Source organism: Platalea leucorodia, assembly GCF_965183815.1.
Source record: "Platalea leucorodia genome assembly, chromosome: 18".
Lineage (NCBI taxonomy): Eukaryota > Metazoa > Chordata > Aves > Pelecaniformes > Threskiornithidae > Platalea > Platalea leucorodia.
The window spans coordinates 8938558-8956855 of NC_138840.1; the positions used below are offsets into that span (position 1 = coordinate 8938558).

Here is an 18298-nt window from a genome sequence, read left to right on the forward strand (position 1 = left end):
CAGGGTAAATGTCACAATGTGAACTACAAGGATTGTATTTAAAAAAAAAAAAGTCCCAGGTCTAGAAAGAGGTAGCCTAGGGTAGCTACAGGAGTGAAGATGTGCCTGTGAATCGTGGCTCGCTTTCTTTCGACCGTCTCCCATGATCTTTGTCAGTTTTGTACTGCAGATGGAGCCACAGATTAAGTTTCCGCCTGGGTGCAGCAGTATTTCCCTTGGCGAGGACAGTAATAGGAACTACGCGAGGCAGTGCGCTGCCAGGTCCGGGCACATCCCAGAGGGGCAGGTCCTGCTGACTTCAGAAGCGACTCTGAGCGTACGCGTTGGAAGGATAGCTTAGCCAGAGAGTGACAGGGGATGGAGAAGCGGTTTCAGTCGAAGGATGTAAATTCACAATCTAATTCTCTTGTTCTAGGTGGTGGCCAAAAAATACCGCAACTTTGAGATTCCCAAGGAAATGACAGGGATTTGGAGATACCTGACGAATGCTTATAGCAGAGATGAATTCACCAATACCTGTCCTGGAGACAAAGAAATTGAAATAGCTTACAGTGATGTAGCCAAGAGACTCACTAAGTAAACAGCACTTGCAAAAGAGATGACTTCTTGCATATTCCATAACAATGCTTCTAACAGACTGCTCTTTTCATATAAGATAGCAATTTTTTTTGCATGAACTTGCAGTTATTCAAAGTTATGGTGGATAGACCAGGTACAGTAATTACCTAAAGTTTGCAGACTTAATTATAGGCTTGTTTTTCCTTACCTCCTTTCACAGCAAGTTTGAATCTGATTAATGCAGGTATGTTAATATTGCACTGGGGTAACTCTAGATTCTTCAATATGAAGGGTTATCTTGCCCCTACTACTTCCCTTTGCAAACATTTGGTCCCTGTCTACGAATTGGTTTAGCATACTGTCTTGCTATATGGTACAAGGAATATTTATGTATTTTGGAATTTATTGCTTTTCCAGAAGATCTATACACAATTGTCATCTGTGACACATTGAACTGTACCTGCTCGTCTATCCTATTTACATATAGAAGGGAACTTATTATCCAAAAGAGCCATTTGCAGAATATTTGGCAACGTTTTTTTAAAAAAAAAAATTCTGGATTTGAAATCACGGTAACGGTTGAGAATGGACTCAAATGTGAAACTTGGATTTGAATGACCTCAGACATCAGGGAAGTTTGAATCTAGGCTTGAGTGCTATAGCAGGAAGCTTGCAGTTCTGAGTTAGTATTTCGTTGTGTCTTCAAGAGCTTGATGAGATTTAAAAAAAAAAAAAAAAAAATTTTCTTTTTTTAAATTGGCAACCTACATTTGTCCCGAATTCTGAGTTGCAGCAAACGAGTAATTGTCAGGATGCCCTTTACCATCGTGGAACCAGAAGAACTGGATGCTTGCCATCTGTTCACCTTAAAAATTGCAAGTGGCTTTCTTTTTGGTAGTTAAGAGCCTTTATTTTGTATAGGTCTTTCTGGTGATATTTACTTACAAAATCTGTGCTGTCATAAACAAAGTACATGTAAACATTAGTGTCCTAGTTGATAAATAGCTACTGTATATGGTGAATAGCAGTGCAATGATTAGTGATGCAAGACTGAACACCGAGGGCTGTTAAAGTGGGAGTCTTTCTGGGAACTTTTTTAAGCTATTTCTTTCCTGAAGAAAGCTAAAGTGACCTTTAAAGATAACGTTTGCCTTAAATTATAGTGTGCATTTTTTCCTGAAAGAAAATCTATTAATTACTCTTGTAAAGAAATGGTGCGTGAAATCCAGTCCTTGACATGGAATTTGTCCTGATTGCTTGTCTGTGCACCTGGACTGCAATTCTGCATAATCGTAATCATTGCACTACTATACAGAATCTTTTTACAGCAACACTGAGGAATAGCACTACAATTTTTTTAAAAGTGATTTTCAAATATTTCTAAACGCAGGGAATAGTTTTCTTGTTTAAAATTAATGATTTTGATGCATGAAATAAACTGCTAGGTTATTTGTAAGAGACCATCATAAACAACTCCAAAGAATGCTAGACTTATATGCCTATTTTTTTGTAAAGATACTTTTATATTTAACTGATCTTAGAAGCTGGAAAGTGCTATTCCTGGTAGGTTGTTCTTGGAATATTTAACATTCTGCAATAACATGGAAATGCTCACATAAACACTTTTATACACTAATTTTTTTGGTAAGCACTGGCTTTATGAAAACCAGCCTGACTTTTCTAAGCATCCTGCTTTTGCTACTTTATATACCCGTGAAGTTAGTTTGACATAGAAGAGGTAGAGTAAAAGATCCGTATTTGTATACCTGGCTTGTGGTGCCTTGTCTCGCCTTCCTAGAGCTAGAATTCCAATATAAAGGCAGTTAGCAATCCTGTTACGTGTCTTTCGAAGACAACCATAGATGCGCTTAGACCCTGTTATGATTTGTTACAGGGGTGTTTGGGCACAGAAAGAAAATTCTGCAGAGCGACCTGGTTAGGAAAGACTTAACTGTAGCCTTTTAATAATTACTGTATTCTAATGTCACGTTCTCGTCCTGAATAAAGTTTCTCAGCCATAATAATCCTCTGTAGGGATTCAGTCTTTGCTACAACGTGACATCTAGAAAAAGGAATGAATTTGGGTTTTGTTAGATAACATTTTTAATGACACATAGGGTAAAAAAAAAAAACAAACCCAGCCCTCATTGGTTTGGTGCTCTTTGCCATCGTATCATTAACCTTGAAAAACAAAAATACAGGAAGCAGTGTGATTGTGGGCATAGCTTTGTTAAATTTTTAACTCTACTTTAAAACCTGGATGAGGATGGCCCTTGGAAGTTGTCTGAGGTGGTAGTAGTGGGGCCTCGCTCCTTTTAAAAGCAAATCAGCCTTTGCGTGCACACTTCAGTACACCAGGCAGTTATGTGCGTGTGAGCATGAACCCGCTTTCATGCAGTCTTCTAGCGCGTGCACTGCCTGCGTATCAATGCGTACAAATACTTAACGTGTTAAAATACCAGGCTTGTTGTCTTTTATAGATAATATATTCTCTCTACTTTTTAGGCAATCTTCAAACAATTGTAATACGTTATATTCAGCATTAAGCATTTTAATGATTGTGTCTGAAAGCTTGTAAACAAAGTTAAAGCTCTTGCTGTAACTAATGTATTTCTTATCTCAGTACAATGGAGTATTGAGCGTCGGAGCCTTTCCCTTAGAGGTGTAATTCAAATGAGGACCAGGTTAGCAATTTCTAAGGCGGTTACTGTCCGATAGCTGTTCACTGTCCTGTGTGAAAGGAGTCGGTATCTGCTGGGCGTCCTGTCGCGGCTCTGTTGGGTTGTGGCAGAAGCTGGCCAGCCTCCTGCTGGCCTCGGCAGCGGCCAGGAGCCTGCCGGAGAGCGAGCAGCTTTCACCTCTGTAGGTGATCCCTTCGGAACGGCAGAGTTGGAGCTAGGGTGGTGTGTAAAAGGCTTAGCGTCTGGTGTGGGTAGAGCACTTTCATCTGGCCCCAATCACCAGCGCTACATTAATTAAAAAAGCCCTTTCATAACTATGTAAATTCTTGACTTCTGTCAACTTGTTTACAATCTGATCTTTAAATGCATTTTTAATTTCATCAAACAGCAATTAATCTACCCCCTGTTTAAATTTAAAATGATGCTTCTAGCCCCTTCTACAATTTAAAAACAGCAGTTACCCTTTCAAGTAGGCATTCCAGTTTGAAAGTTGGTTGCATGTATTAGCATGCTGAATAACTTACTTTATTCTCAAGCTGAAATATGCTTAAATTCCCATTAAAACAGGTGACTTGTGTATTTCCTGAACATAAAGGGAAAACCCATCATCTTCACCCTGTTTTTGTGTGGGAGAACAGATTATACTATATGCATGGTTTTTGTTTTTTGGTTTTTTTTTTTTCTTAACAAAGTTTTCCTTCTTGAAGAGGTTCCTTATGTGTACGAGCTGCCTGTTGAACAAGAGGCGTGTGAATTCTGAAAGGATTTCATGCACTCCAAAGCTTTCCTGTCCATCTCCTGTTCACTGCTGGTCCGTGTAGATGTCCCACACGGACAGTCACAGCCATGTAGCTTGTGCGTGTGCATTTTCCCATAAAATTGGTGTTTTTTCCGCAATGGGCATGTCTAAACTGATTGAGAGTAGCATGCAGTTCCATGATAAGAAGAGAGATGTAATCAAGTTTTTATGCTAAAGTAGAAAATTAGCATTTCGTATCAAAGGAACACAGACATGAATAAATTGAAGATGCTTGAGCCAAACCCACTGATGCCTATCTCAATGTAGAACAAAAAGTGGTTAAGTACAGTCAACTTTTTTTTTTACTCTTTGCCACTCAGAGTACTATCTGAACACATCCAATTAATATTTTCAGAAGAAAGCTTTATCCCAAGTGAAAAATATTTAATCTGCCTCAGAACCTGTGCCACCAACTATTACATTTTGTTTCTGGAGGGGATGTGGGGGATGGAAGAACAGTGGAGCGGAGTAGGGTATCGAGACTCCCGAGACAGGACATCAAGAATTGGAGTATTGTTTGCAGAAATACTTGAAGAGTTGATACAATTTATTGTAGTTTGCTTATGTCTTTCACTCTCTGGAACATCTTTTACAGATATACCAGTATACTGCTGGCAGCTATTGTTAAAAATAAAATTATATTTTCACTACCAAGCAGATCTTTCTCTTATTTCTGAAGACTACGGTTCTCGCATGTGTAAGCTATGGCTTGAATGTGGTGTGCTAAACTACAGAACAAAACTTTGTGGTAATTATATTCTCGATTTTTGGCCGCCTGTTTTTTTCGGCGGTGGTGTGATTTAAGGCAGAGTACGTGCTGATTCTAACATTATAACTAGCTGTCGTGCCCCGTGACAAAGTCAAGAAGTTAACTTTCTTAAAGTTAAGAATGAGTTGAGAAGTACTGAATTCTCCTACAGAATTTATGAAAAGTGGGGGTTTTTTTCAGATTCTAAGTGGAAACTCTTAAGAACGTAAATTTTGGTAGCTTGTTTTTCTGTGGAATACTAGGTTTTCAGTGTTAAAAACTGTGAAAATGGATTAAAAAGACAGTAAAAAAATTCTCATGTTTGGTTCAACTTGTTTCCAGCCAGATAATCCACTAAATAGCCATTTTAAGAGTTGAGACTGAATTGATCCCATCTACAGAATTCATGGGTTTCGGACTCAGTGCTTTTGTTCTGAGTTTCAGCTGTGTTTCCTTACTGTGTTTTGCCTTCAAATATGTCTCAACTAGCCACGGTAAACACCATTCGCCCTCGCTTTTAATTTGAGTATTTAATTTTGAGTTAACTAGGTCCTAGGTCTTCAGAGCAAAGACCCCCAGCCACTAGTGGAAGTTTTCTTCAAAACTTCCTAAGCGTTATCGTGTCAATCTCCTCTCTGTCCTAGGAGCGTTTGAGGTGCATCTGGGGTCTGAGTTTTGTTTTTGAAAGGAAATTTGTGGGAATCCAGAAGACATTCCTGGAGCCTGTAATCTGGGATGCCATCATCCGAGTTTGAGCATGTGCGGGAAAGTAACAGACGTGCTTGAAGCAGCAGCAAATCCAGCAATTAAGCCCTTGGTAGGACTGCGTACCTGTGTCACTGTATTGTTTTACTGACGGCGAGGTTTGTGATCAGAGGTGGGTTTTGCACTAAGATTTGCAGTCGCCCTGTTTGAGTTTGGTCACCTACTTCCATGAAATGCAACAGGGCGGACTGGGAGGTGACGTGAAGAGCACACTGAAAGGGAATAGCGTTGAGCTGTGAAGACGATGCTCATCCTGCATGGCAAAGGCAAGGGTCTTAAGATAGGCAAGGAGTATTTTGTATAATTAGGACTTGCTGCAAGAGCTGCTTTTGACTAGCTAATAACCTTTAGATTTTTTTTTTTGCTAGATTTTTGTTTTTAAGCTACCTCAGGTGGCTCCCCAGTCTGGCGTGGAAGGCTCCTCCTGGACGTGCTAGCAAGAAGGTTTTGGGTTCAGTGAAAGCTTTGGAGCCCCCTCCCAAGCAGTTCTGTGTAGCTGCTGGCTGGGAGCAATGGAAAGAACGTAAGAGCTTGAGGGGAGCTAGGTGAGGCTGAATGTTTCACACTTGTTTCTGACCGCTGCGTCCTCCCTGTTCTCAGGGACAGCTCTGATCCAAATAGTTCTGAACTTGGCTTGAATCCAGGTTACATAGCTCTGGCTTACCTCTCCGAAAACATTGCCGCGTTCCCAAGGAAAGCTAGTCTAGAGATTTGTAACGAACGCCAGTGGTTTAGGATCTGGACTACCTGACCTGTGCTAAGTAGTAACGGCGAGTCGGTGTATGTTCAGCTCTTCGTAAGGGCCGAGAGCAGCGCAGTCCGAGAGTTGCAGTGACTACTGTGAAGTGTGTCACCCTTCTCCCGCGTCCTGCCCGCCCCCCAGCGTCAACTTCGGCTAGACCCCAGTTATATTTAAGTGATCGTTTTCTTTCCGTCTGTACTCTGCCCTATTCTAAGCGAGCCTAAGGATGCGCTGGAAATTGCTGTCGGTCTCTGGCACCAAGCCGGGGGGGATCTGGTGATCTTGAGCGCTGGTTCACCTTGAGGTGTGTTTTTAACAGCACTGGCCTTGAAGTATTGGCACCTCGTTTGGAAATACTATTTTAGATACTCATCAACTTATTTTTGCGATGCTTCACTAAGAAGTTCCTAGAAATAAACCAGCATTTTGTTAGCAGTGTTCCATTTTTCACAAAGGGGTATTGCACGCATTTCAGAAGATTGATCTGTCTCGGTTCATTCCTTCAGCAATGAGCACGCTTTATCAGAGCTCCGGTTTTTTTTTTTTTGTTGCAAAGAGGGTAAAACATACTATTTGCCAAAAGCGTCAGTAATATTAATTGTGCTGTGGAAATTCCAGAAACGGTTTTCTAATTACTTCCTCAACTCCCTTTTCTTACAAACAGCAGCAGAATAGAGTAGCTGAAAGGCTGAGGAGACCCTGCAAGTATCTCGGTCGGGTACCTGCTGGTGTAGGAATAAACCAATTTGTCAGAGGGTAGTCGGGATTCTTATGGAAGGAAAAAGAAACCTGGACCAACCTTTGTATTCAGTGGGATGGAAAAGGAACTCATTTGACGTGGTTGCCTGAGGGCTTTTGGACACTCATTACAATGAAAGCGAAGGATGAGCTGAATGTCTAAACATTCTTGCCGTCTCTGGAAGTCTCCAGGAGAAAGAGGGTGGATGTAGTGACTCGTTAATCAAGAATATGTTTAACTGTAGTGGTTCCCAGACTCCTCTTAGTGGATCAGAGGTGGTCCAGGAGGCCAGGGAGAGTCTTTGATGGGCTTATATGAAGCAGGGGATAGTGCTAACAGCGGGAATGGTCCATGAGAAGTCAACTGACCTTTTAATCACGAACGTTTAGGAGCTGCTGCTCGAGGGCTTTCCTTTCTTCACTGAATTCATTCTGCAAAATGCAAGATTCACCTTGAAAACTGAACAGCTCACACCCAACTGCTTGGTTTTGTGGTGGTCTCCTGAAGTCAGTAGGCATAGCGGTGAGACTTCAAGCAGTTTAATGAAAAAAATGCAGCAACACTGGCAATAACAAAGCTCTTTAGTCTGGGTTAGTATTTTTCCAAGGCTGCCAAAAGCGTGTGGTGGCTGAGCAACCTGGGGTCGTGATCGCAGCGTTCCAAAGTAACCAGAGATTGGGGGAGGTAAATTAGTCAAGTGTCACGAGATAATTTCTGCGAAGTATTAACTTAAGGCGACGTAAAGAGCCTGGATTTTAACTGTGTGCGAGAAGCAAAAAGTCTGGAGGTAAGCAACCCTTCTCCCTGCGGATCCTACTGCACTTGGTCTTGCTAAATTCCCGATGAGCTCCCAGAGCTGATGCTGGATGGCTTCCAGAGCTGGAGAAAGAGAACTCATGATTCTTTGACTCAAGAGAAGAACTGCTGTGTTCTTACCACTGGACAGAGAGATGAAAACAGTTGCTAAACAAAGATCAAACATGTGAACTTTATAAATAAACAAACAAAATTGATGCTAAGGGACGTCTCAACTCCTTTGCCTATGGCAAAGGGCTTGGCAGGACCTAGGAGAATGACTTCGTCAGTTTGCACATGGAATTCTTATTTTAAAGAGTCTGATTAAAGTGATACTGCTCCTCTTAATGAGTTTGAAGGTTTTGCTGGTTAAAAATGGCCTTCTCTGTCCACGCGTTGGTTGAATGCAGGGTAGAGGAGAAAGCATTTACGGTGCTGAACTCCAGATGTAGAACACGGCAAAGTTTTAAAGTATGTGTGATTTAAAAAGCTGGTTGTGAGAGGCTGCTGTTAATAGTAAACCACGCAAGGGCAGCGGGTTGGATAGGGTGCTGCAGAGGGAGCTGAGGCAACCGCGAGAGGCGCCGGCGAGGCAGAGCTGGGCAGCGGAGGGGTTCTCTGCTCTGGCGGCCGCTTCGGGCCTCCTGGTCCAGGCCGGGAGGAGGCCGGGGCTGCGGGTCGCGGAAGGGGCTTTGCTCAGTGCCTTGTAAGAAGTTTCTGCAACTTTTTTTTTTTTTTCTTTCCCCCGGGAGGAGGTAGTTGGCCTCCTGCCCAACCCCCATGACTTGGAGGGCCAGTGGGTTTTCTGTCAGGGTGGCCTTCCCTTAGGCTGCGTTGGTTCGCGGCACCTTCTTCAGTTTTATCCGGTGCACCCTCCAGAGCGGGATCCCCTCTCCACCCCCCAGGGGACGCGCCTTCCAGCCGTGCAGCCCCAGCCGAAGGGGGTGTCAGGAGCATCAACTCGGAGGTGGAGAAAATCAGTAATGAAGTGAGGAGGAGGAGATGGAACTGGATCGGTCGTGTCTTGAGGAAAAAACCAACGCTGCGCTGTGGCCCTTGGGACCCCAGAGCACGCAGCCGCAGACCGATGGAAGTGGAAGAACGATGTTCGCGCCTTGTGTGCCTCCTGGCACTGAGAGAATTCAGATTCCGATTGTAAGAAGGTGGTGGTTGGAGTGGGAGCAGAACCCCGAAGCAGACAGCCATTATTTTTACCTTTTTTTCCCCTCTCCAAGTTTGAAGTGAGGCGGCCTGGGAGCAGGAACCTTGTTGGTCAGACTCTTGCCCGACACGTAGCCCTAGCCGTCTTGACTCCCCCTCCCTGTTCCCAGCATTAAGTACCTTCCATCCTTGACAGCTGCTCCTGTTTCTTTTTTGGTTCAACACCCCTACGGCCTGCAGCCGTCGCTGTGTGATGCTTTAGTCTGGATGTGGAGCACAGCTGCAGCTGGCTCCTGTTTTTAATGCGGAGCAGCCCGCTCCTGCAGTCAGCCCGGTGCCCGGCAGCTACGAGCTGCTCCCAGAGGCTCAGTGCTCTCTACGTGTCATGCTGTATGTGCACAGCTTTCCGAGGAGAGCTTCAACTCCTGGATGCTCCGGCAGCTGTTGTGGGATGCCAGGCAAAATAGGAAGACCCCGGTCGTCTTCCTGAACGATTTACTGCCTGAGGCTTGGGTCTCATTAGAGACTTGCTGCCTTTAAGCACAAAGCAGTAGAGCTGGGCCCTGTGAGCAGGCGAGCTATTGCTCTGCAGCTGCGCAGTCGTTGGAGGTGGTTTCTGGGGTGAAGCTCTTGCTGGGGAGAGCCTAACGAGGAGGAAGGGTGGTCTAGGCAATAGCTCCCTGGACTTGGCTCTGGGGGCCATGAGTTCATTTCTTGTCTGTGTTTGGCAAGCTGTTTCCATTTGTAGTGTCTCAGCTTTCCTTTCTTAAAAGGGGATTAATTTCCTTTTAAAAGAATTTGGTAGCGTTTTCCATCTGTAGCTACCAAAGAGGAAACTTAAAGAAGAAAGTATCATGGAGGATCGTCTCCCTGTGAGACCTACACGAAGACCCTTGGGAGGGCAGATCCACACGAAGACCCTTGGGAGGGCAGAGCTCGGCTGATGTCCGTGCTCTCCGGCCGCAGAGCTGGCCCGGCACACGCGTCGCTCCAGACAAGTCACGGCATCGCTGCACCTCGCCTCGTGTCGGGAGGCTCACGGGGTGACGGGAGCCGAGGCTGCCACGGCAGAGAGGGGTGCTTGAGGACAAGGGCACGTGCCCTGGGGAAATGGGCTTTTATGAGCTCTGCTGGGCACAACGGCTCCTGTTTATCTGCTTTGCTGGCTCACTGGGAATGAGGTTACATGACTGTAACAAAGCTGCCTTAGTGTTCATACCGATGCTGTGGCTTGTCGCTGAATTTTTTCATTTGATCTGGACGGGTTGATCTGTATCCATGGGCTTCTGCTGTGGATGTGTTTGAAACAACCCTGAATGATGAAGCTTGTGCTTTTCTTCTTGTCATTCAGGGCGCTCGGATGACTGAAAGTGCTGTTTGCGCGCCGGGTGGCACTACCCGGGACAAGCGAGCATGGGAAGCCAGGATGCGCCACGCGAGGACAGAGGGTAGGAAAATGCTGAGGAGTTTTTTTTTTTACAGCTCCTGCTTGTGTATGTGGGTTTAAGGTGTAGGCAGGCATATGCTGCTTCAGCTACTTCTTAATTTTAATTTCCTCAGGCAATATTTCTTATAGGGACTGGGAGTTCCTCTAGTTTGTCTGTGTGGTGTTTTGTTTTTTTTTTTTAAGGCAGTGGTTGGCTCTTTCTCTCGCTGCACCCACTCGCCTCGGAATCAGATACACAAGAGCACATGCGCGTTTACGGCAGGCATCGTGCAAGGGGTTGGTGGATTTGAAGCGTTCAGCCTGAGATTTCTTCAAAGGGGTCTAACGCAGTTCAGAGCGTTTTCTGGACTTGGAGCCAGAAGCAGCTATGCGATAAAACTTGCCATGGGAAGGAGCGTGAAATAATGCTGCTCATTGGGTGAATTCTTCTCTGCTAGATTCTGTGAGGAGAGAAATTTTGCACGCTTGCAGGCAGCTCACGGGATGGAGGTTGTCCCTGGGTCCCAGCTACCTGCCCTCCAGGCCTACGGTGTGTGACAGACCAGCTCAGTCGGTCTTAGGATCCTTTGGTACTAGTGGGCAGCGAAAGATGCACATGAGCAAACTTTCTCGCAGTGTGACTAGCCCACAGGGCAATGCAATCCATAGATATTAGCGTGCCAAATCCCTTCTCAGGCTCGCTCCGTCCTTCCCCTCCAGCTGAGCCTTTCCTTACGGGCAGTTACTCGTTAGGGCAGAACTCGCTCCGCTTTCCCATGAAACACTGCTGCAAACTGGGTTTTGTAGTGGCTACGCATTGGCCTGAGCCCGTTGGTAGTTCATAGTGCCTTTGGGAGGGAAGGATTTGGGGGAGTCTGGGGTAGGGAGTAAGGTGTTGCTGTGTAACGCGCTGTAGGTGACGAGAAACCTGCTGGGAGCAAGGCAGAATCCTGCCCCTGAGCCTCGAGAGCCGAGGTGCAGGTGCTTGACTGTGGGTCCAAATGGTTAATCCCGTGCTTAGGGAGGGAGAGGCTCCTGAAAGTGTTGGATGGTTGCAAGAGAAGGATCCCGAGTATCATAACGCGGCTCAATGTATTGGAAGTCTTTGAAGTCTTCTCCTGACATCCATCCCGTACCAGCATCTTTCATCCTTCGCCAGCGCTTCCCCAGCTGAAGCTATTAAAGGGAAACTACAGAAGCCATAAATCCTGGCTGTTAACATCTCCAGTGGTAAGATTTCACAATGAGCCCAAGTTGCTGCAAAAGATAAGAGAAGGCCTTGAAACCGAGGCAAGTTGTGACTGGTTCCCAAGAATAGCTGAGCTTCACAGCTTCGTTGGGGGTCCCTCCAGGTTACTCGCTCCCGGGCGCCGTAGCTGGCTCTGCTGCCGACTCTCTGGGTGCCCTTGTCTGAGTCACCCAGCGCGCGTCTGCATCGTGCGGCGCAGCCCGGAGGAGAGATCCCGGGCTCTGACCTGACCCAAAGGGGTGAGCTCTATCTGGGGTGCTGTATATAGGTTAAACACCCCGGCTGCAGCGCTGTCCGGCTGTGGTTACGCTGCTTCCAAGGATTGATCTTATCACGTCCACGGGGAGCTGAGCTTCAGTGGAGTGCGGGCGCAGACCCTTTGCGTGCAGAGGGTGGAGTGCCTCTCCCGGAGTTTGCAGGGCCGGGAAGGAATCCAGGAGTCCCCATTCCCCAGGATCCCTGCTTTGGCCACGCCGTCGGGTTGGAACAGGCGATGGAAGGCGAGGTCTCTTTGGATCTTTACATTGAGACAGTAGCCGGAAGGCTCCCTGCTTTATCAGGAGCATTGGTTCAACAGAGGAGAAAAATGCAGCCTGAATTGCCAGACAGCAAATAGGAGCGATTCCTGGGAACGTTTCCTTGAGTGAATGGGAACGTTGTTAGTGGGCAAACTGGAATCAATATTACACTCATAATTTTATTTACACCCTTGCTGCGATCCTGATCTCTGCCCAGCCTAGGGTGCGTATCTGTACAGAGTTCACTCCAGTATAAACACTTGGCTCTGCAGAATGTGTTGGTACATCGCATCGTCTGCCAGGCGCCTTCCCGCACGATTCTTTTCAGGGGAGACATTTTTTTCTCATGTCTGTCTTCTTCGCAGCACTTGTCTAGCAAGTCTCCTCTTTCTAGCAGCAGGCCAGGGAGAAGCGGCGGGTCCGCGGGGCAAAAAGTCCCGTTGCCCACGTGAGAGGGCCGGTGGCATCATGGCGGAACGGTCAGAAGGTCTTTGCCCTCTCCACGTCAGAGGCTGTTTTCCCATTGGCGTTGCTTGTTCCCGCAGTTCCCGCCCGTAGCGGCAGCGGGAGAGAGAAAACCTGCCTCTCGGTACGCCGACTGGCGTGCCGTGGACGCGGCCGCTCCCAAGCCCTCCGAGGAAGGCGGTTGTCACCATCTTGGTGAAGCAGCTTTGGCTGGGCAGTTGCGAGGGAACCGGTCACAGCGTCGGTGCTGGAACGCAGGGCTCGGCAAGACCCCGAGGCCTTGGTCAGAGCAGGGGCTGGGCTCGGAGGGAAAGCAGTGGCGTGGGGCGGCGGGACAGGGAGCGGCTCCTGTCACATCTGGCCCACGTCCTCATGTAAACGTCTCAGACCTGCAAACCACTCGCTCGGTCCTGCCAGTTTTGTCGGCTTTGCTCTGCTCGCTCTCCTCCTCCAGGCATTAAAATGAGTCTCTGAACAATCCCGCTTTTGATTTTCCTCCTCCAAAGTCCTCCCCAGCATCACCAGCTCACTGCCCTTCTGTGGGGAAGGTGCCCACTGCTCCGGCCACGCACCGCTCCTCGGGGCCACGCTTCTCCGTTCCCGTCACGTGCCGTGCCGCGGGGAGGCTGGTGGCTGCTGGGACGTGCGGAGGGCAAAGCAGATCCGCTCGGATGCCGGAGAGCTCTTGGATTTGGCGCTAACGCCCAGACAAACCCAAGGCTTTGAGGAGGCGAACGCTGCGTCTAGGAATTCAGATCAGCAGCTGTTGGTGCAAACCTCAGCAAGGCAAGAGGCTTCGGAGCTGCTGTTGCCCTCCAGGGATGACTTTGCTCTTTGTCAGGGCGTACGCATTGCTCGCCCGGGCCGTCTTGGAAAAGGAAGCCTCAATGCCAGCTACACCGATGAGGTCTTTTTTTTCTTTTTGAGCTGAAAACCAGATCTTCAGCGTTTGCTGCCCTACTGGTTAACTGGAGATAGGATGAGCCCTTTCGGGCACCGCGTTAGTGCAAAGGTGCAAACAGCCCTTGCCTATCGTCGCTCTGAGCAGATGATGTGGATCCAGGGGACTCCTGGGTCTGCTCCTGGCCCTGACGCGTTGCTTTATCTTCTGTGTGCGCGAAAGGGGTCCTCGGGGCCCTGGAAAGCCCCGTTAGAGCAACAGCTTAATGAATTGCTGTGAACCTTCCATTTCTGCGGCATCCACGTCTCTTATCACCTCTTAATTTCTGGAAAAGGGAAGGCAGCGCGGGGGAGATGCACGGGAAGAAGCCCTGGGTGAATCGGGAGGATGGAGAGGAGAAACAAGGCCCGGAGCTCCGGTGTCCTGGGCTGGCAGCTCCCCTCCTCGCTGGGACACGAGGCGGGTGCTCCCAGGTCCCCGGGCGCCCGCTGCTTTGGGAGCGCTGGCTTGATTTCGGTGGGGAAAGGGCCCTGCTTTTGTTCGGAGCCATTTCCCCGGTCCCGAGGAGGAGGGCAGGGCTGTTATGAGCCAGGTGGCCTGTGGAGGTCAGCCTCGGCTCAGGGAATCGCCCCGGCAGCTCCCGGGGAGCAGCTCCTGCCCCCGGCCCAGGGTTTGGTGGCTCTCGCCACCCTCCTGCGACATCCCGCCGCTTTTTCCTAGCGGTCCGTGTTTGACTTCTGGAGAGGGAGAGAATGAAGGGAACGAAGGAGCCGTAACGCTCCGTTCGGACCCCATTGCAACAGCGTGAGTGCACTTGGGCTTGACTTAGGGACAGCTTTGTCCCCGTGCCCTAGGATCTGTGCCACATCTCCAGTGTGCCCACCTGTGCCTTGCACTTCTGAGGATGCAGGTTAGAGACGACCACGGATGGACATCAGGACTCTTTTTGGTGTTTTTCTGTGCTTTTGGTGTTTTTCAGATCCCTCCTCATCCAACAAGTGAAGAACGCTGGAAACGGATGCGTGTGTTCGCTATTGTAGGAGTCCCCATTCCCAAAATGCCACAAACCACTGAGCTCCGTAGCCTGGACAAAACGCGGCTCTAGATGTGGGGTAGCTTTTGAAGGACCCTGGGGAACTGAAGTCTGTGCGATGCCTCTCTCCGCAGCCTGCCACGCAGGCCAGCGGGACAAGCGCCTCTTCTTATGGCATTTTAAGACCATCTCTTTCCCGCAGGCGTTTCCTTGGCCCATCCCTGATGGATCCCCACTGAGGATCCCCAAGCACGGTTGGGTACCTGGGTGGTTCCTCTTGCTGCGTGCTGTCTGCGCGGTGCCCGGTGCTGGTTAGCAGAGCTGAGTTCAGGCTCCTGAAATGACCTCTGCTGCCGGGCTCCCGTCCTGCCCACGGGATGTGGCTTTTAGGCCACTTGTAGTCGCTAATGACGATGGTTGCGGTCACTGTGGGAAACGGGGCTGCTGGAGCTCTGAAGCAAAGAAGGTCCCGGCTGCAGGTGTGCAGCGAGGCTTTAGGGTCAATGGAGACCTGGGGGAGAAGAAGAGTACCTCTCCCTCCTTGGTCTCTCCCGTGGCGCTGGTCAGCCCCCTCTGGGCAGACCGTAACCGTGAGACCGGGAGGCTTCGTGTCCCTGTTTTCCTGGCAATGGATGGGACAGGTATCAAACCCAGCTTTCTGGAGTGGGTGCCTGGTGCTGCACCACAAGCCCTCACTGCCTCCTCCACCTGACAAGGGCCATGTGGGAGCCTCTGCCATGCAGAAATACATTTTTCTTTTTTGTTCTTTTTTTAATGCTGAATTAGCCCTGTCTATGGCGATACAGAATTATCTGACGTGGAGAGTTTGGAGAAACCAAGGGCGAGGAGCCTATCAGGCCTTACAATCCGCAGAGCTGTTCAGCGCTGGACGTTGCCGATGCCCGCCAGTGTCACGTCACGGGGGATGAGAGCTCGGCTTTGGACAGCGTGGACGGTCCTTGCCGTGCCGGCCCCCGCGGCAGTGGTTGCTGCCGGTGCCCTTTGCTCCGGCCCCGGTGATGACGTGGGATACCAGGCTTTCCTCTCAGGTGTGTAGGAAATTCCCGTGGTGAAGGTCCAGGAGCTTCCCTGGAGCACCTTAGGTGTTACCAAAGCAATAATTCTTCCCTTTTCCCACCTAATCAAGCAAGGAAAGCTTAACGATGCGGACGCCGTTGGTGACCACAGCAGATGCTCAAAGACTCTGCTGCTCTCCGGCGGGGTAACTGTGCTCACTTCGTGCTCCCCGGGCTCCATCACAGCCATTAATATGCAGAGAAGTTGGATTCGTGTTTTAGACGAGCTCATATTCTTCGCTATTAGCAGGTTTCTATAGATGCCACAGAAAGCATGTTATTAAGGCAGATGAAAGGCCAAGGAACGAGTTTGCTGTGCTTGTGCATGCCCATGGGGCAAGCTTTCTGCCCCTCCCCCATTTTTTTTCTTGTACCCATCCTGCATCAAAGGTGCTCCGAGAAGCGAGCGAGCTCCCCAGAAAGGCCCTGCGATGGCGGTAATGGAGCAAAACCACAAAGCGTTTCACTGCCTGGGAAGTACCAGACTGAGCGCTGGGCTGAGCCGCGCTGACAGGTTGATCTTTTGCTTCCTGCGGCCTGTTGTTCTACCGAAAAAAAGCAGCCCCCCCTTCGCAGAGACTCCTCCACCTGCCCCGCTCGCTTGCTGACTTGTGCATTCCTCCCTCCGCACGTTATAAAGATTAATCGCTCCAGTTGGAGCCCGGTGCGACTGGGCAAGGTGAGACATTCCTCCGTTGACATTGCTGCTTTTGACTAAGGGAGGCCAGAGGTTTGGGGCTCGCCCCGGCCGGGCGATGTGTGGGCAAGCTCCTCCTGGAGTTTGGCCGCTCCTCGTCTCGGGCACGAAGGGAAATGAGCCCCCCGGCACGGACGCAGGCCCTGGCAGGAGGGATTTCTCTTTGCAAGATGCACGGCTGCCCGTTGCTGTTGCAGGTCCCACGGTTTTGCCCTGGAGACCAAAGGGGCAGCCAGGTCCTGAGCTGGGTGGCAGTGGCCTGGGCAGGTTTGGAGATAAACACGGCTCTTTGCTCCCTGCCTCCGGAATGGGAAAGTGCTGCTGTGCCGTGGGGCAGGAGTAGCCGCATTCGGGTAGCGGATAAAGCGACGTCTCTGTAGGACGGCGGGGAGCCGTGGTGGAACCGTGGTCGAGGGTCTCGGGTCTGCTGCTGCGGCGGCGGCCTGTCCCCCGCGCCGGTTTCTGCTGGCTTTGCGAGTGCTGGCAGCCGCTCTGTCTGTGTGCACGCTCAGCATCGCTGCCGGAGCTCTCGCGCACCTTAGACCTCGGAGAGCTTTTGGCTGCATGCACGTACCCTCTCTCCAGACCCAAATCCATCTCACAACCACACCGGATCTTCCACCAGCTCCATCCATTAGGATCGCCAGCCCTAAAGAGAGGAATGTGGCTCCTGCCTTGCCCAGCTCAAACGGAGCATGGGAAGAGACGGGAGAGGCTGTGCCGGAGCTTCGGGAGAGCGGAGGCTTTCCCCAGGGTTTTCTCTGCCTCGTGCTCTCCTGTCCTGTGCACGGCTGCCCCGAGCTGGGAAGTCAGGGCTGGAGGCTGCAAGGTCAAACCTCAGAGGTAAGTGGCTATTTCTGGAATTTCATAGGGGAGAGGAGGGATCGGGAGCCTCGAGCAGGACGCACGAAGGGAAAGGGCGCATCGTCTAGAGAGACGAGGACCGGGAAGAGGCACAAATCTCCCCTGTGCAGGTGGGAGCCGCGGAGGGGAGCTGCTGTCTGGGGGAGAGGAAAGAAAAGGTGCAGATCCAGGTTAGGTGTAGGAGAAACCTCCCGTCGCCTGGGCAGGCTGGGGAACCGCCACCGCTGGGGGTGAGGGACGTGTCGGAGCACCCCAGACAGATGTTTGTCTGGGTAAACACCAGCGCGCCTTGGGCGAGGGAACAGGTTCGGCCGCTCCTCCGCGGGCTCCAGCCCTCTTTCCCCGCCATTTGTATGCACATACTCGCTGGCGAGCGCGTTCGCTCGCCTATGCGCTTGTCCCACCATAAACACGCGTTTTGGATCTGGAACAAAAGCTGAAATACGTATTGCTTTTGCTGTGTTTTGTCATCTCTTTCTAGTCTCATTGAGTGCTGCAAAACAGCTTCTGGGTACGAGCAGGATTATACAAATGAAGCTGTTGTAGGACTGTAATTTCAGAGATTTTTTTTTCTTACCATTAGTTTTTTCTTTTCTTTCCTTTTTCCTTTACTAAAAAAAAAAAAAACCCTCCTTTTGTGCACTTTGGACCAAGCTTGTCATATTTCTTAGAGTCTCCAGTGACTCCTTCATACTACAGACTTTCTGGAGTCCTCCTTGTTAGACCAAGAACTGCATGATTCATTGTGTGCTGGAGATTTAATACTGCACGTAAAACATTCCCGGTTCAAATTTGTTTTCTTTCTTTCTCCCCCTCCCCTCTTTTTTTTTTTTTTCTTTCTTGGCTTCTCACTTACATCCTGGAATTTTTTCATGAGATATAAAATAAATACATTCCCAAATATGTCCAGTAGGAAACGATCCGCTTGGATTTTTCAGCTGCTGTTTTAAGGCCTTAAAACAACTTGGTGCTGTTCGGCTTTCTCCAGGGCCGGCTGTGTGTGGGGAGGGCCCCCTCCTGTCCACCCCGGCCCTCTGAAGATGCTCGTCGCTTCGCGGACACCTCAGCCTCTGCGTGCAGC

At 49.4% G+C, this 18298-nt stretch overlaps 1 protein-coding gene across 1 annotated transcript in view; it reads left to right on the forward strand.

Moving 5' to 3' along the window:
• CLIC4 (chloride intracellular channel 4) overlaps positions 1 to 4798 on the forward strand; it is a 32236-nt gene extending 27438 nt beyond the window's left edge. The window contains exon 6 of the mRNA XM_082329584.1: positions 416 to 4798. Coding sequence (XP_082185710.1) covers positions 416 to 580 — 165 coding nt within the window. The 3' untranslated portion in view covers positions 581 to 4798. The remainder of the gene's footprint in view (positions 1 to 415) is intronic.
• Positions 4799 to 18298: the final 13500 nt, after the last annotated feature.